We start from the raw sequence: 19,104 nt of genomic DNA, 5'->3' as shown, positions 1-19,104 counted from the left end.
AGAAAAAAGGTCTATATTGTATGTTATTTCAAACAAAGATATTCCGATAAATGCAAAGAATAATCTAGTTTTTTTAAAAAGAAAACAGTCAAGTAACTCAAAGAAAAGGAGCTAGATATTAGAAAATAACCTTAAGTAAGAGGAAGAGGTTGTTGAGACAGCTTAGCAGAGACAAAAGGCACTGAAGAACAGAGTCATCCATATTCCCACACTGTAAGATAAGGCAGATAAAAAGCCAATTAAACTATGTACAGATTTTTAAAAAAATAATGTAGGGAAGATTACTTGGCTGGCTTGTCTGTCCATCAATGACAAATTATTTGGTTTTCTTGAAAATACTTTTCTATAGAATACATGCTTGTGTAAAATGTATTATTAACATTATTCACCTCAAATTTCCCCTCCTTAACTAAAGCCACCACGGTCTCTCTTCATGATCACACTGTTCAATCTCCAATTGGTGTAATATTATTCTAATTAAGTCAGCAAGATAAAAGTCACATGAAGAGACAGAGAGCTGCCTGAAAAGCTATGTAATACTTTATGCTCTGAAAACTTTATGCTCAGCAAAGAAATAACTGAGGCTATTCTCAAATTTGAATTATGTGCCATTGGTCTGGTTTTTAGCTTTTAATATCGTCTTTCATAGGTATGGCTTCAGTATATAACTGATACTGCACAGAATAAGCATAAGGCGCATGTTTTGGACATCTGCTCTGCCACTGCAGCAAACAATGAACCATGAACTTACTTCTCACGCAAAGTTTATAATGCCAGACTATGCTCTGGAATTCACTGATGACTGCATCATTTCACAAAGGTTAGTTAAATTAAATTGTGACAAAGGAAAAATGGATTTAGTGTGTTAATAGAGCCTCTACCACTAGGACTATTTTAAATTTTTCATATTTCCCATTTTAGAATTTTGTCTAAGATCATGCAGGCTGAGATCAGTTTTCTAATACTGACACAGGACATTATTCTTAAAATCTATAGATGCCACTAAAGACAGTCAACAAAAACTGGAAACTATGGTAAATGATATATTTAGTTACATGATACAACGTTTATAATAGCTACAGAGAACATTAAAAACAATCTTGCAATTGTGGTATAGCTCAAATTATAAATTATGAAAATGTATTACATATAACAACAATAGCTTCAGTTATTCTATTAAATCAAAATCAGGAAAGTAAGAGGTAGATAACTAAAAATGAATATAACAGAAGATAAATACCTTTAGTTGATTGTTAAATGAATCCATTTCGGATAGCTTAGATGCAGTTTCTTTTTCAAGAGCATCTAATTGTTCTTTAAGTCTTTGGCATAATTCTTCCTTTTCTAATGATTTTTTATGAAGTAAATCGATCCCTAAATCTGAAATACAAACATCAGACAGTTTACATTTGGTAGAAATTCCTATGTCATTACCAGTAATTGACATTTACTGTCTGGTCAAACTGGTGTCACTAGAGAAAAACAAAGGATATACATGCATAATGTGGACCAGCTGAAGAGAAAAAAATTCAGTAGTCATTTCCCTTTTCAGATCATATCATGGGAAGATCCTCATAGGGAAATGTTATAAGCATTGGTTCTGCACTCAAGAGTACCAGGACTTGAAGTGACACTCTACTTTGGGTAAGGCGCTTCACCAATCTGATCCTCAGGCCCTCCCTCTATACAACGGGTGCCATATCACCTACCTCATTTATGAGGTGATAGATATAAAGCCATTAGTCTGGCCTATAGTAAATACTCAATTAACAGCAGCTACTAGCTTTCTATTTATTCTTAGTGCTCCCAAGAAGAGAAGAATATTCACAGCAAGGACTCAATAAATACTAGTAACTGGATTATTCAGTAGTATTATTTTAGGAGGTAAGTACAGAGAAGGCTTCATTTTATATTATCTTTTCTTATAAAGGTAGGGCTGGAGAAACTAAATGGAAATATATGATGGAGATTACATTACAGTAAATTAAAATAGCAATCTTACTATCTATTTAAATACATATTTTAAAACTTTATTGCATTTTTAAAAGTACAGAAATCTAGTATAAAATTTAAATAAATGAGGCATATAAAGTAAAAAGTCTCCTTCATCTCAACCCCCAGTTTATTGCTCTCTCAGGCACTTACATTTAGATATATGCATATTCAACGTTTATTTCCATGGAGTTTTAATGAGATCATATAGTCTACATTGCTCAGCAACTTGTTTTAAATTTAATAATACACATTATCGGGGCCGGCCCCGTGGCTTAGCGGTTAAGTGCGCGCGCTCCGCTGCTGGCGGCCCGGGTTCGGATCCCGGGCGTGCACCGACGCACCACTTCTCCGGCCATGCTGAGGCCGCGTCCCACATACGGCAGCTAGAAGGATGTGCAACTATGACATACAGCTATCTACTGGGTCTTTGGGGAAAAAAAAAAGGAGAAGGATTGGCAATAGATGTTAGCCCAGAGCCGGTCTTCCTCAGCAAAACAGAGGAGGATTAGCATGGATGTTAGCTCAGGGCTGATCTTCCTCACAAAAAATAAATAAAGAAAAAAATTTAAAAATTTAAAAAATTAAAAAAAAATACATATTATCAATCAAGACACATAGATCTACTTCATTCTTTAAAATTGCTCCACGTTAGTCTACATTATGGCTACTCCATAATTCATGTCACTATTCTCTTTTTGACTGGCATTTAGGTTGTTTCTAATTTTCTACTATTACAGAAAAATGTTGCAATAAATATCCTTGTACATACATTTTAATGCAGATGTGAAAGTATTTTAAAAGGCTAGGAGGTGAAAGAATTGCCACGTAAAAGGATTTGAACACTTTTAAATTTGGAAACTGAAAAACTACCTTTCCAAAAAGCTGTACCAAAAAGTATCTGTTTCTACATACCCTTGTCAACACTGGATATTATCAATCTTTATTCATTATTGCTAATTGGCAAAAAAATAAATCTTGTTAATTTGTACTTTCTTGATAACTACTGAAATCAAACAAACATCTATGTATATATTTATTGCCCATCATCTTGAATTGCCTCATCTCATTCTTGGCCCATTTTTTTTCCTATTAGGTTCTCTTAATTTCTGATTTGTAAAAGCTCTACATTCTTGTTGTAGTATATGTATTTCAAATTTTTTACTGTTTATGATATCTCTCATCATGAAAAAGTTTTTCACTTTAATGTCATCAAATCTGTAAATATTTTCCTTCACAGCTCTATGTATTGTTTGAAGAGGCTTTCCTGACACCAAGATTATAAAAATGTTTTCCTGTTTATAAGATTTTTCTAGTTATTTTTTATTTTTAGCCTCTTATTTTATCTAGAACTTATTTCTGTATAGAGGAGGGTAAAGAGCTTCCCCACTGCCCTTTTCAGAAAATCAACTGTCCCCTAAATCACTTATTCAAGTGATGATAAGTTTAGAAAGCCCATCCTTTCCCTACTGATGTGAAATGCCAACTTTATCTTATCCTAAATTGCCATACATACATTGGCCTGTTTTTAGACACTCTGTTCAGTTCCATTGTTCTGTGTTTCTATTTCTGATCAATAACACATTAATTTAGGTACTATAACTTTCATAACATGTTTTGATATCTGGTAGAGCTAGTCTCTTCTCCCCACAATGTTTTTCTTTTTCAAGTCTTGCCTAATCTTGTACATTTTCTCTTCTACGTAAATTTGTGAATTATCTTGCCAAGTTTCATTTAAAGAAACCTGAACAGAACGGAACATATGGTTGAATAAGTAGAGAACTGACATTTATATTACCAAGCTAATTCATTCAGGAACATAATATGTATCTAACTTACCCAAGAATCTTTATGTCTATCAGTAAAATTTTATAACTGTACATTTCTTCTTTATTCAAGAACAATGAAAATGCTTATGTGAATAAGAACTTTTATCATGATATTTTCTAACTAAATACTTTTGATAAATAGAGAAGTTACTGATTTTTATATGCTATTTTTTTCTGTGTGTGTTTGAGGAAGATTAGCCCTGAGCTAACATCCAATGCCAATTCTCCTGTTTTTTTCGCTGAGGAAGATTGGCCCTGGGCTAACATACGTGTCCATCTTCCTCTAATTTATATGGGATGCCGCCACAGCATGGCTTGACAAGGGGTGTGTCGGTGTGCGCCCGGGATCCGACCTTGTGAACCCTGGGCCGCCTAAGCGGAGTGCGCACACTTAACCCCTATGCCACCAGGCCGGCCCCTATATGCTGATTTTTTTTTTTTTTTTTTTTTTTTTTTTTTTTTTTTTTTTTTTGTGAGGAGATCAGCCCTGAGCTAACATCCGCCAATTCTCCTCTTTTTTTGCTGAGGAAGACGGCCCTGGGCTAACATCTGTGCCTATCTTCCTCCACTTTATATGGGACGCCGCCACAGCATGGCTTACCAAGCAGTGCGTCGGTGCGCGCCCGGGATCCGAACCAGCGAACCCCGGGCCGCCGCAGCGGAGCGCGCGCACTTAACCGCTTGCGCCACCGGGCCGGCCCCCCTATATGCTGATTTTTTATCCAGGCACCTTGCTAAATTCTCTTATAATCCTAATAGTTTTACAGTATTCCAATAAATATTTAATCATTAAACTACACATCCACTATAAGCAAGGCACTGAACTATGTTCAATGGCAGGTAAAAAAGAAGGATGATAAGGCATGCATCCTATCCTCAGGTAGTTCAGAGTCGAGTTAAGCTGGAAGACACACAGTATGAAAAAGTAAGTTAATAAACATTCTTTGTACCCTTCAAAATGAGCATCACTAATAATGGATGTTTTACTACTGAGTTTGATTATATCATATCTATGAGCACTGTGTTAGGTAACTGAAAGACAGAGAGACAACATGGTAGTACAGTGGGCTTTAGAGTTAAGACAGACCAGAATTTGAGAACTACTATTGCACCATCTTGGGCAACTACTTAATCTCTCTGAGCCTCCATTTTCCTGAGCTGTATAATGGGAATAACAACAGCTTCTCAGGGCTGTTATAAAGATTAAAGAAAATAACCCATGAAAACTGCCTAGCACAATGCTTGGCACATGGTTGGTAATCTTAATCGTTAACGGTTATGTAGAGAGGAATCTAAGGGATACAGGGTACTTTGCAAATACCAAACAAAAGCTTCCCATTTTGGACTGGACTACAGCAAAAATAAAAAGTAGGTAACAGCTAAATTGGATCACACTCCACAGAGAAAGAGTAGCACTACCAGGTCCCCAGTAAGACACATTCTACATTCCATTTATAATCCAAATACTAACAACAACAATGAGGATGATGATATCCTTTTTGCCACTGAACAGCTCAGCAGGGCTGGCTCATTCTGCCTCTGGAATGCCTGTGGAGGGATGAGGTGGGAGCTGATATACGCTGAACAGCCAAGAAAAGAATCACGTGCAAGGAAGACTGTCTGAGAAGAGACATGGACAGGCCTTATCAGTGGAAGGTGGGAGACATACTAAGAGTAGTTCACAAGAGTGAACTTCTCTACTTCTGGTGTTTCTTTCATGTAAAGGGACCTTTACTAGCACAATATCCCCAGCTTCTTTCCACCCCTTCACTAATGGGTAAGCTCAAAATAATGAATGACCTTTCCTATGCCTCGCTTTCTTGAGATTGAACTGCCCACAGGAAATCTGCATTCTACTTTGTTCACACAACCAATGTTTTATAGGTGCAGCTGTACCACTCACAGATAAGCCATGCTGTCCAATATCAGCTTTATCAATAATGAGGTGATAGTTTGGTCTCTCCTATGTCTCGTTCCTTTGCCTTATTTCTCAATTTGTTCAGAACTTGGGTAAAGAAGAAGGGTGCTATTAATCGGACCTCCTAAACAGCCAAAAGTATAATAAAGAACCCTGGAATGGAAAGATTGACAGACACTCAATGGGAGACATTTAAGATACTTCAGCCAGTTCTAATACAACATTTGCAGGTTTACTTTTCATTAAATAAACTATCTTCTGCTACGTTGTTATTGGCATGCTATCCAATGTAGAGTTTTTTGTTTCTGTTTTTTTTTTTCAGTTTTCTGGTTAGGACTTGAATCAAGAAAAATGTTCCATTCCCACAAATTATCTTAGAATATTTTGTTCCACAGGTGTCAGAGGGCCAAGCTGGGAAAATTCTTTATATGAATCACAGAGTTAGATGATATAAAAGGTCTGGGAAGGGCATACCATTCTGCTTAGGCCTATCACTATTCTACTCTATCACCCTCAAATCCCACAGGTTGGCCCCATAGTAAAGTCTCCTCCCAAACAGTTCTTTACAATTAGTGCAGGATTTTGCCAAAGTGCACATACAATTTTGTGTTAGGGACAAACCTGGATCTTATTCAATTGTAGTCTAACACTTTATTTGATTGATATTTGAAATATACAAATAAAAATGTTATCAAGATAGAAGGCATACCACAGTTTTTACTTATTTATTTTTATTATTAAAAATGCTTTAACATCTGTGATATTTTTCACATTAACTTGAAATTAACTACAGACAAAAAATATGTTACTTACAACAGAATAATGCTATTTTAAACAGTAGCAGAACATGACTAATACAGTCATTCAGAAAAGAATAAAAGAGGCAAAATAAACCTTAGAGACTTACCAGGTGTGTTACTGAGCTGCATGTTTTTAATTCTTTCATTTAATAATTGCTTCTCTGGTACCAAATAGATAAGCTTATTTTGATATTCCTTATAAAAAGAAAAAGCAGTTTTTGATTAAAACTCTGCAATGTTGTCTAAGAATTTTTTGAAAACTTAAAAACATGATTTAATCACTCTTGAAACTTAGTATAGGAATAATACATAGTTGTAAGCTGCTTGCAACTCATGAATAAAACAGAAGAGAAGTACACATGATTTAAAATTAAAATATTTAAACATAAATATTTGTTTATGAACAAATATTGACTGGCTTATGAATGACTTATGAATGACTGGCTGAAATCAAAAGGTGGTGAAGAAAGCCTTTGTTAATGGGGTATACCTAGAAGCCTTATACTTTTCAGCGTACTGATGGCTGACAGTGGGCCCAGGCCAAGAGGTGTCTTTGGCATCTGTGCTAAAGGTATGTGTAATCAGGCCTTGACACTCCAGAATGAAAACGTGCACATCAAAGAGGAACTAAAAGCTCAGGGATAACTAAGGAAGCAGGTTTAAATCAGATAGGAAATGTTACTTGGCCTTTGTCTATATCTGCTGTGACAAAGTGAAAAAACTGATTACTTGCCAGTCTACACAGAAAGTGAAATTTGGTAAGAGGACACTAGAGATGCAGAATGCATCCAGAGTCTCTATTCTGCAAACTATAATAACTGAACTAGACCCTATTGCACAAGTAAAGAACAGAATTACCAGGCCCCAAGGGATATTTTTCAACATTCTCACTACAATTCTGAAAAGAATAACATTAACTCAACATTTCCTAAAAGCAGTAGCAATAACCTTAGTTTAATATGTCTGTGTCTATTTATTTATTTATTAAAGACTAAAACACAAAGTGATAAACATCCTTTTACGTATAAATATCAAGCAGAACTTAACCAGATGTCTAGCAGAATTTTAGGGGGTCTATGAGCTTCCTGATATTACATACAAGATTGTGTATATCCACATCCTCCTACGAAGGTGGTCTATCAGAGACTCAAAGGGGTTCATGACCCCAGAAGCAAAAACCATTCTATTAAGAAGAATTATTAATAACTGCTCATGTTTAAGGACAATTCAGCAGCAAAGGACTTACCTGAAGTTCTTGTTGGAGTTGCTTGATTTCCATAATTTCCAGGTCACACTGCTTATCCAGAACTTCCAGCTCAGTCTTTTGAGTTTGCTTTCTGAGTCGGACATCTTGAAGTCTGCCTGAGATCTGCTGATGTTTGCCATTCTATAGAAAGAGCATATAAATACATGGTAACATAAAATGCTAACAGAAAATATTCGTATCAGAATAGCATTGTGTGTGTGTGTGAGGAAGACTGGCCCTGGGCTAACATCCATGCCCATGTTCCTCTACTTTATATGGGACGCCACCACAGCATAGCTTAACAGGCAGTGCATCAGTCTGCACACAGGATCTGAACCTGCGAACCCCGGGCCGTTGAAGCAGAGTGCACGAACTTAACCGCTGCGCCACCAGGCTGGCCCAGGAGAATAGTATTTTTATTTAAATTTTTAGGTCATTTATACTCAGCCTGAGATAAATGTCTAAAACCAAGCGGAATACGTTTTAGAGTTGTATCTGTTAACTCGAGAGAGTTATCAGCAGGAAATGCACCACTCTCAGAGCATAAGAACCCATACGTCAAGATGAGACAGCACAAACATAACACATTGAATTTTTTTCTGAATTCAGCATTGAGGCATTAATTTATAATATTAAAATAGAGATAATCACAAAGAATAATGAGGAGGAATAAATGTTTGCATGTGGCATTTAGCATTAACTTCTCTGAGCTTCTATTCCTACCCTCAACGTTGTCATCTAATTTCCTCTAATTTAACAGTGTCCAGGAGGGCCTTTCTGGCCACAATTCTCTTCTCCTATACCAATACTCCTTTCTCCTTCTTCCAAGAAGCAGGGAAAAAAAAAAAGAAAGAACAGAGAGCAGAGATTCTCAGTGGGGATGAGAAGGGTGAGGTGTTATTGGCTGAACTGTGTTCCCCCCCAAAATTCATATGTTGAAATCCTAACCCCCAGTACCTCAGACTGTGACTGCATTTGGAGAAAGGGCCTTTAAGGAGGTAACAAAGGGTTAAATGAGGTCATATGGGTGGGCTCTAATCCAATCTGACTGGTGTCCTTATAAGAAGAGAAAATTTGGACACAAAAGAGACACCAGAGATGCACAAGTAGAGGAAGGACCACGTGAGGACACAGCAAGAAAGCAGCCATCTGCAAGCTAGGACAGAGGCCTCGAAAGAAACCAAACCTGCTGACACCTTGATCTTGGACTTCCAGCCTCCAGAACTGTGAGAAAATTAATTTCTGGTCTGTGGCATTTTATGGCAGCCTTAGCAAACACTATAGTACAGTGGGGTGAGGAGAAATGAGACCTCCGGTTAAAAATGACTCATAATGAAAATTTCATATTTGAGAAATACATGCTAAACGGAATATGCTGTGTCCATGCTAGAGCTCATGTTGTTATCTTCAGTATGTGTGAGGATAGGCTCTGGACCTTTCCAGACTCTGCCCCATAACCTATGCTACTGCTTGGTGCATTACCCTAGTTCTTGAGGGAAAAACAATCAATCTTAAGATTTCCTCCCATTATATTTTTAAGGAAAAATATATAGTCAAGAAAACGGTTCAGACAGATATCCAAGTAGCTACACAAAGTAGCTAAAGTTTTTTAGGCCCGTTTTGTAGTATTATAGCATGATTAATAATTGTGGTATGTTTTCCTATCCATTTGAAGGCATAGAATAGTACCTTTCTGACTAAAGATATTGTGATAACTTTAAAAATGTAATTCCAGTCATCAACCCAATAAAATGTTGGACTACAATTAAATAAGATCTAAGTTTGGCTCTACCACATAGCTACACATGCATTTTTGCAAAACCCTACTACCCTATCAGATCAGGCTTATGGGATTCTTTGGTTATAGTAGAATAGTATGCCTTACCCAGACCCTTTATATCTATCTTCTCATCCTGCATTTCAAACAAAGTCTTTTAACAACTTGACCCTCTGACATCTGATGTGTAAAAATTGGTAAGCAAAGTGGCCAATATTAGCTAAGAATTATAGTCCTGCAGAACTGGAAGGAATCGTTAAGAGATCATTTAGGTCAGCAGTTTCATATCTTTTTTTCTAAGCAAATCTTTGATAAAACTCCAATAAAAGCAAAGCAGATACACATGGAGCTTCTCTGTTGTGAAGTGTGGGAAGGACCGGGAAAGAGAGCACAGTCCTGCTGCCTTGGCTTCCCCTCCCGCATCTCTGATTACCCCTCCGTAGGCCATCTTCCAGAAACCAATGTGGAAACTGAAAATTACTGAATTAGCACAAATTTTTATTTTATAGATGGGCAAAGTGAGGCACAGAGAAGGGAAATGTCTTGCCCAAGAGCGCACAGTTTATCAGCATCTGAACTGAGACCATCACATAATTCTCAGCATTTTAAGTTGCTATCCTTTTTTAGTAAACTATATTGTCAAGACTGTTAAAAAGTACATATGAAAATATGACTAATTACATTAAAACATAATGTATTCATGAGGCAGATTTTTAAAAAATGACATTTTTCAACAGGTAACTCGAGCATCATTCAGATAAATGTCACTTAAACTTTAGCCATACCAGTGCTTCCAACTCGAGATGAAGACTCTTCTTTTTAGAGTTTAACCTGACAATTTCTTCCTGTTCTCTATTCCTTTGATTGAGAAGCTCCTGTCTACGAATTCTCTCCCATTCTAAACGACGTTGTCTTTCAAGTTCCTGTTTTGCTGCCTGAAAATAATGAATTAAAGTTAATTTTTAAATTAACAACTTCGCATTATTCAAAAACTGATGGGATGACAAAGATAAAGGTGAGGCAGCATTTAGCACTTAGTGGGCTTGAGTGCCTAAGGGTAATTGGGCAAACCTAGCGTTATCAACGGGCCTAAACCAAAGACTTCCACAAAAGAGACCTCATCCACCAGACTTTTGGATTGCTTCACAGGAGCATCCTTTTGTTGCAGTTACTTTCCTCTTAATAAACAAAAGGATGGTTTCATAAATATAAATGTTAATAGGAATAACTGTACCTTTATTCTGGTATCAGGGAAGAACAAAACTTCTATTGACATTACTTCAGTGCCACTATAATTTACTGCGCTCCATCTCCAGCCCTTCAAAACACAGCCAGTCCTCCAAGAGACCCCACACAACATGATTTATCCCCAAGACCTGCGCAAGCCCACGCTCTTGATTCCTCTTCACACCTCTCACTCCCCATTCTCATCTTTCTGCCTCTCCAATTCCTCAGCCTCTTACTTTCATTTAATGACCTGATCAAACTGATTCCTTCTGCTGGCTCTGTAACCTTAGCTCCTCACTCAACTCAGCTTTGCAATCAATCCTCCTCTGATTGAGATATTACCTCCAGACGTGCTTTCTCTACCAGTTATCGGCCCTGAAAACCCCTCACAAGCAAGGACTCACTCTCCCTCCACAGGGGAAGAAAGATTCAGATTTGTACAGGATAAGTAAGAACGAATGATGCAGAGGAAAAGGCACAACAAAAATAACCATTTTTTAGCAAATAAAACGTAGCCACTTATTAAATGTAACGATTTTCTTAGGAAATAAGATAACTTAAAAATAACCTCTCGTCTTTCTATCTCTTTTCTCCTTTCTTCCTCCCGTTGTCTCTCCAATTCCCTCTGCTTCTCCAAGCGTTTTTCTAATTCAAGTTGTTTCTTCCATTCTTGTTCTTGTAATTCTCTCTGTTTTCGTTCCCACTCTTCCTTTTCTTTCTGGGCTTTACGTTCTGCCTCCCTCTGTTGCTGCTCCATCATGGCTTGGCGTCGCTTCTCCAGTTCCACGTTCCCTCGCTCATAGTTGGCTTTCCGCTTGTCCTCAAAAGTAACTAAACAAGGTATATTACAAGCATTCTCGCACATGAAGAGTCTACAGAACCTGTAATCTAGTTTCAACATGCTCATGCCTTGTGATCATTTGAGTACTATTACTCTTGGGATAATTCTCACACAAACGTAAATAGTAAAATATTTACTTTCCTCTAAGAATATTCATTTTTAGAAAACAAATTTCTAAGTTTGAATCCATCCAAGAGAGAAAATAATTTTACTATTCCTGCCAATGAAAAAACTTTCCAACTTTTTTCTCAGCATTTTCTTCAAGGACAACCAAAGCTGTGTGGCTATATATAACTTTTTAATATTTTAAAATATGTACACATGGGCCAGCCCTGTGGCTTAGCGGTTAAGTGCGCGCGCTCTGCTGCTGGCGGCCTGGGTTCGGATCCTGGGCGCGCACCAACCTGCCGCTTCTATGGCCATGCTGAGGCCGCGTCCCACGTACAGCGACTGGAAGGATGTGCAGCTATGACATACAACTATCTACTGGGGCTTTGGGGGAAAAAATAAATAAATAAAATTATAAAATATGTACACATATACTTTTTCAACCAATATTTGAACTTTTTTTTTTTTTTAAGATTTTATTTATTTATTTATTTTTCCCCCAAAGCCCCAGTAGATAGTTGTATGTCATAGTTGCACATCCTTCTAGTTGGTGTACGCGGGACGCGGCCTCAGCATGGCCGGACAAGCGGTGCGTCGGTGCGCGCCTGGGATCCAAACCTGGGCTGCCGGCAGCGGAGCGTGCGCACTTAACCGCTAAGCCATGGGCCGGCCCTGAACTTTTTTTTTTAAAGCTAAAGATTTCATCACAAAGCTTTCTCTAATGATTTTCCTAAAGTAGGAGGAACACTTTAATTAGGATGGCTAATATGCACACTCCTGCCAATGAACACACTGCCCTTCTTTCTCTGTACTCTTCTAAGTTTTGACTATCTTAATTTTATTGATGTCAAAATACATCCCATTCGGGGCTGGCCCTGTGGGATAGTGGTTAAGTTCGCACCCTCTGCTTTGGCGGCCCAAGGTTCACAGGTTCAGATCCCGGGTGAGGACCTATGCACCACTTATCAGGCCATGCTGTGGCGGCGTCCCACATAAGGTAGAGGAAGATGGGCACAGATGTTAGCTCAGGGCCAATCTTCCTCAGCAAAAAAAGGCGGATTGGCAGCAGATATTAGCTTAGTGCTAATCTTCTTCACACAAAAAAATTAAAAACATACATCCCATTCATCAAATAGTTTCTCGTATAGCATATAAAATATTAAGAATGTAAAAATTCTAAATATTCATTTACATTTCAAGGTAAAATTTAAGAGAATTCATTATAAATATACAACTTAGACACTCAATGCTACCTGGTAATTTTTTCTGAGGTTCCTCTTCTTGTATTTTCTGATATGAAGGCAGAGTTCCATTAATGGAATCAATTTGCTTTCCTCCTCTAAGAAAGCAAACAATAAACTTAGCATCACGCAGACTGGGAATTTTTAGCCTAGACTATATAGATTACCAATGACTAGAGCAATTTAATACGTAGAATGTAGTATTAAAGATATTTAAAACACAGTATGGTCTGTAGTTACACGTACAGCAGTATATGGATTGCCAACCCAAAGAGATCTGGATTCAAATCATGGTTCAGCTGATTGCTGACCTTGGATAAGTTTATTCTTAATCTCTTTAGTCAGCAGTTTCCTTATCTATAATATGGTGAAAACACACCTACTTCTATAACCTACTCCTTCCTGGTGTAACTCATTAAATACCAAAATCAAATAGCAGTGTAAATGTTTAACTCGCTACTAAACTAGAGCAGAAGCCTCAGGAAATCCTAAAGTAATAATCACGTCTTCCAAGTGATCAAAACCACACCTCTTCACCTCCAGAGGCCTCACCTGAAAGACGGAGGGACAAGCTCAGGCGGTAAAGTCAGCGGCAATGGCTGTCCAGCTTTGGCCATGTCAGTGAGGTGCATCGCAAGGATAAACTCTTCAGCTTTTAGCTGTCCATCACCATCAATGTCAGCCAGAGTCCTAAAGAAAATGTGAAGATTCACAACTTAGAGAGAAAGTCTATTTGGAGTAAAAGAGTTTCAGCAGAGTTTAATTTTTTATTTTTAAAACAAGAACAATGATAGTAATATCTGGGTTAACATATTTCAGTGAAACGTAAATACTAAAGCTAATTTCTACCCTTAATTTTCATATCACAAAAGCGAGGGAAAAAACTTTGAAATAGAAAGGGAAACATTCCTTCTTAAAAGGTGGCTTGTCTTGTTTTGTGGTTGATTCACCTATCAAATAACATTTAGCTCTACATTAAAAATGAGATATTCTCTAATTTTCCGTTATATAAAAGCAAACTAGTTTTACATGTAAAATAATTAAATGCCAAATTCTGAAGAATAACACTTTGCACAGTTTTATTTGCTTTCAAGGTTGTATTAACTTTCAAATGGCTACTTTTATGGAACATCCTGGTCACAAACTTTTACAGAAACAAGATCTTTCTTTTAATAGAGGAGGTGTAGTTAAAAAAAATCATAATTAATGGACAAACTCACCAAATAGTAGCTAGCTGAGTTTGAGAAAGATTTGACTGAAGAAGGGCATTCCTAGCTTGAAAACCTGATTGAGCGGGAAAACCATAAGAAAAAAGAAAATTCTTTAGCCTCTTTAAAGCCATGCAAACCTCAACAGTTGTACCTGTAAAAAAAAAATACTGGTGCTATCCTGGGAACTTTTAACATCAAACAGTTTTGATGTGCCAGGCACTGAGTATTCAGTAGTAGTCAAAACAAACACATTCCCTGCCCCCAAGGAGTTTAAAATCTAGACTTAGTGGAACCAAGCGCTCCCCTGTGTCCTGTCAGAAGATAACAGCACACAGAAGTGACTGACACGAAGGACAGAGCCACCGGCACAGAGAGGGTTAGAGGCCAACTTCTCGGGCCTCCTTGTACTCCCAGTGCAACTCAAAGCACACCTTAGCATTTCCAGATTTTCTCTTCTCTCTCTGATCATTCCTTTGTCTCTACTCTTCTTCTTTAAAATGATCTGTAAATGTTGGCATTCTCCAAGGATCTGTCTTGGGCACTCCTTTCTCTCTATGTGTACACATCCATTTCTATGACTTTAAATAGTACCTAGAGGCTAATGATTCCCAAATGTACATCCCCAGCCCAAACCTCTCCTCTAACTTTAGACTTCTATATCCAACTGAAAAATCTACTTACGTATTTCACAAGCATCTGAACCAAATATGTATAAAACTACTCTCAATCCTTATCCACACCCTCTTCCTAATCTTCACCCAAACCATTCGCCCTCAGTCTTCCCTTCTCTAGCATCAGTGTCCATCCAACAGCTCAAGGCAGAAATCAGAAAGTCACCCTTGATCCCTCCCTTTCCTACACACCCATACCCAACATCAAGTTCTACAGTTCTACATCACTGCATGTCTGCGTCCCTCTCACCCTTTAAGTCCCAATTTAATGGTACCTTCTCAGAAAGGCCTTCTCTATCCATCCTATCATCCAATATACTTCCTGCTTGTTTCCTTCATATCTCATATCACAATTTGTTATGTAACATTTGCTTGTTTACCTGCTTGTCTGTTTCCCTTTATGCTAAGTTCTACAAAGAAGAAAACCTTGACTGCTTTATTCACTAATGTACACCCCGTGCCTAGTACATAGATGCTTAATAAATAATTGCTAAAGTACTGAATAAAGTTGTAATCCAAAGTTTTCCTCTATCTAAGGTGCAATGGGGACTGACGTGATAGCATCTGATAATAATAATAGCTAATATTCATTGAATCCTTACTATGTATAGCAAACTGTTCAACTTCCTTTCTCTCCCTTAGTGAGAGAAAACAAAAATACGTTTCTATAACAGGCTTCTTGATCTTTAATGAACATCTTCCAGAACAAAAAATCTCTACTTGCTTCAGAGGAGCATTCACTCCTGGTGAGCCAGTCTGCAGCTTTCTGACCATGGATGAAATCACATGGCTTCTCTAAGGAAGGTCTCCTAGTCAGTACAGCAGGTGCTGCACCTCCCACTCTGAGATGACTGAGCCATGAGCACCAGAAGAGCCAGCCCCTACTCTGGGTTCAGCCTGAGCCAAGGCCCATCCAACCAACTCTGCACAGAAGACAGTACATCTGCCAACTCTTCCTCAGCAACAGTTTCCACTACGAAGCCAGCACAAATGCCACTAAACCCGTTGTTTCACTGAGCTTTGAACACAGAGGTCTGGATGATCAAAGCTACATACACTACATGGAACAAACACAAATATACCACACGTTATAACATGCAATTGAATTTTTATGTTATATAACTTAAAATCTTTTTTATTATTTTTTTTAATCTGGCCATTTAATAGCAATCACATAAGGGAAAAACACTGGAAATAGCTCACAGCCTCACTCAACTAATTACTCCTCAGTAGATTTCACATAGGAAGTGAGATTTGAGGAGGTTTTTGTGTTAAAAGGAGGATTCTTCCAACAAAGAGAAACAGAATGCTATTTCAAAACTGAAAAAAGGCTCAATAACTAATGTTTCAGCTCTTGGACAAAGATAACAAGGTAGATCCCTTAGCATTAGGCAACAGAGCAAACAGGAGGAAGAATGGAAGGAATGGAAATGGTTAAAAGCACACAGGTGGAAGGCTTAACGGTGTACAGGCAAAGCCTGAATAATACAAAGGGCTACACAGCCAGCAGAGTACACTTACTAAGAAACGCTCACTTGAACATGTACACTGTTGGTCTGTCAATCCTTTGGATATCCTATTTCCTGTGCCTATAATGCTTGTCTATAATTCTCTACCTGTTAGTCTATTTATCATCTAAGATCCAGCTCAAATGTCATCTCTTCTGTGAAACTCTCTCTTACATTCTCAGAGTTTGCCACTTTCTCATCCATACTAATCACAGCACTTTTAAACTACTAATCAAATAATGTGATTATGTGACCTATACTATGGGCTCTTCAAACATATGGGCCATGTCTTCCTCCTCTCTGCATTCCAGTGCCTCATAGAGCACCTGGAACATATGTGACTCAGGAAATACCGGAGTCAATGAATTAATCTAAATAAATCATGACTGAGAGTTCAAGGGGAAGAGAAGAGGAAGAACAAAAGGGAAAAAATAGACCACCAACTGCAACATTTACTGAACCAAGCATAGGATGGAAGTCTAGGTCAGCCCCATCCTCATATACCTGGGGCTCATGCTCAGTTTCAGGATACCAGAAACAACTTATCTTTTCAAAGAAAATCAATCCCTCCCTTAACTACAGATACACGGCTTTACTCTTGTAGGTCTAAGAATAATAACATTTTCTGAAAACAATACAATACAGTCATGCATCCCATAACGATGTGTCAGTCAACAATGGACTGTGTATATGACCGTGGCCCCATAAGATTAGTACCATATAGCCTAGGTGTGTAGTAGGCTATACCATCCAGGTTTGTGTAGGCACACTTTATGATGTTCACACAATGACAAAATCGCCTAATGACACATTTCTCAGAATGTATCCCTGTCATTAAGTGACACATGACTGTACACAACCTTCACACAATGTCTTTTTAGTTCACTTTTGTTAATTTAAAAAAAGAAACTTCTTTAATGCAAAATGTAGGGGCTAAAGAAGTTCATTTTTTCAAAGAATGGGAATCGTGACTTTATACTAATCTTTATACACATCATTATTTTATGTAACACTAAGAAAGAAAAAACACTGCCAATAAAACCATGACACAGTGCTAAGACACCACTGATGGTAACACATTTGCCAATTTCAGAGACGTTAAAATATATTAAAATAAAAAGGGTGACAAAAATACAGTATACTTTGTTTTACATAATTTGATAAAATCACAGAAAAATTTAGTTATTATGTAATAGTTGATACATATAAAATCTAGTGTATTTGTAAGTCATGAAGTATGATAATAAAAGTCACCCATGAACCTACCACCCAACTTAAGAACTAGATCATTACTAAATGCTTTGAAGCTATCTGTGTTCCCTGACTTATCTTCATGCCTCTCCAAGAAGAGATAACCACTATCCTGAATTTTGTGCACATAATTCCCTTGCTTAAAAAAAAAGTTATCACATAGGTACATATCTTTAAAGAAAATATTGAATATTTTTGCTTGTCCAATCAATTCCAAAAGCCTTACTGCTCCCTTGCCCCACTGCACAACTAGAGACCTCACACTCCTATTTCATAGGCTACTTTTCATTCTCCAAACATGCCATGTACTTTTTGCTCTTAGGATTTCTTCTCTGTCATCCTCCAATGTTCTCACCTTCAATCTCTATCTGTCCAAATCCTAACTCTTTCTTTCAGGATAGAGCTTAAATGCTCCCTACCTATAAGATGTTTTATCTGATCTCTTCAGTATTAATATCTCCCATTCTATGTTCCCCAGCATTTTAAAGCTCTATTATTTTAAAACACTTATTTTACTCTGTCTAAACTGGAATAGTTGCTGAGTGAAGAGAGAGGGGAAAGTTAGAGGGTGGGAACTCTACTTGCCTATTACCCTCTGTTTATATCCCCTTCACTATTCTTAATTAGTACTGTTTTGGATGTTTGCTCTAGCATAGACTCAAATGTTCTACGGATATCTAAGGTCAACTTTTATGACCACATTTAGGTTGGAGCATTTAAGGCTGAGCAACGCTCATGTGAGGTTTTATGAGGGACAAGCAGAGAAAGACCCAGTGAGGAAGGGGACTCTCAGGGACAGTGCGCTGAGGCTAAGGCCCACACAGTCTCCCTTGTCATGTGAGGTTCTCCATTCATTGCATTGGAGGATGAGGTTTGACCTTCTCAAGGGAGAGGTCTTATTTCCAAAAAGCTGGGTGTTTATCTGTGTGTTCAACTCAATTTTAAGAAAACAATCAAGTTGTAACCATCTTTGAACTCTTACACAATTTACATTATTTATGTTTATCAAATGCCTGCTAAATTTTTGTGATGTTAAAATCTTACATGAGCTACAAAGTATAAATTCAAATAAAAGTTCTTAAATAGAAGTCCATATAAAAAACTTTAACTCTCTCAAATTCTTAAGCACTGTATGGTACTTACCTGAGAGGTATCCACTCATGCTTTTGTCAAGACTATTAAATTTTTGCCGATATTTTAATCTTGAAGGCTGAGGAACTGCCCACTCTGAGGTCCCAGTCTTGGGCGAGTTCCCTGAGAGTGAAGCAGTTGAGGAAGTTGAGCTATAATAAAATTTATTTAAAATTTTTATGTTACTAAATAAAATACATTTAGTTAAACTTTATAAGGCAGAGACATTAAGAATCATACCTTCTATAATACAGCAGTAACTGCTTTTGTATTTGATATTAAAAAATATTTCAGCAATTATCCTTATTCTTAGGAAAGCAAATACCATATGAAGTATAGAACTACTGTATATC

The 19,104-nt window shown here is 37.5% G+C and overlaps 1 protein-coding gene across 9 annotated transcripts in view; it reads right to left on the bottom strand.

Moving 5' to 3' along the window:
* ITSN2 (intersectin 2) overlaps window positions 1-19,104 on the bottom strand; it is a 135,208-nt gene that overhangs the window by 71,863 nt on the left and 44,241 nt on the right. For all 9 annotated transcript variants that reach the window (XM_058551690.1, XM_058551691.1, XM_058551687.1 and 6 more), the window contains exons 8-16: window positions 18,764-18,903; window positions 14,200-14,263; window positions 13,532-13,669; window positions 12,992-13,077; window positions 11,358-11,620; window positions 10,348-10,497; window positions 7,786-7,926; window positions 6,647-6,734; window positions 1,241-1,380 (exon numbers count right to left, since the gene is read on the bottom strand). In XM_058551690.1, the coding sequence (XP_058407673.1) occupies window positions 1,241-1,380; window positions 6,647-6,734; window positions 7,786-7,926; window positions 10,348-10,497; window positions 11,358-11,620; window positions 12,992-13,077; window positions 13,532-13,669; window positions 14,200-14,263; window positions 18,764-18,903 (1,210 nt within the window). The remainder of the gene's footprint in view (window positions 1-1,240; window positions 1,381-6,646; window positions 6,735-7,785; window positions 7,927-10,347; window positions 10,498-11,357; window positions 11,621-12,991; window positions 13,078-13,531; window positions 13,670-14,199; window positions 14,264-18,763; window positions 18,904-19,104) is intronic.

The sequence above is a fragment of the Diceros bicornis genome, chromosome 12, assembly GCF_020826845.1.
Source record: "Diceros bicornis minor isolate mBicDic1 chromosome 12, mDicBic1.mat.cur, whole genome shotgun sequence".
NCBI lineage: Eukaryota > Metazoa > Chordata > Mammalia > Perissodactyla > Rhinocerotidae > Diceros > Diceros bicornis.
This window is presented reverse-complemented; position numbering and strand designations above follow the sequence as displayed.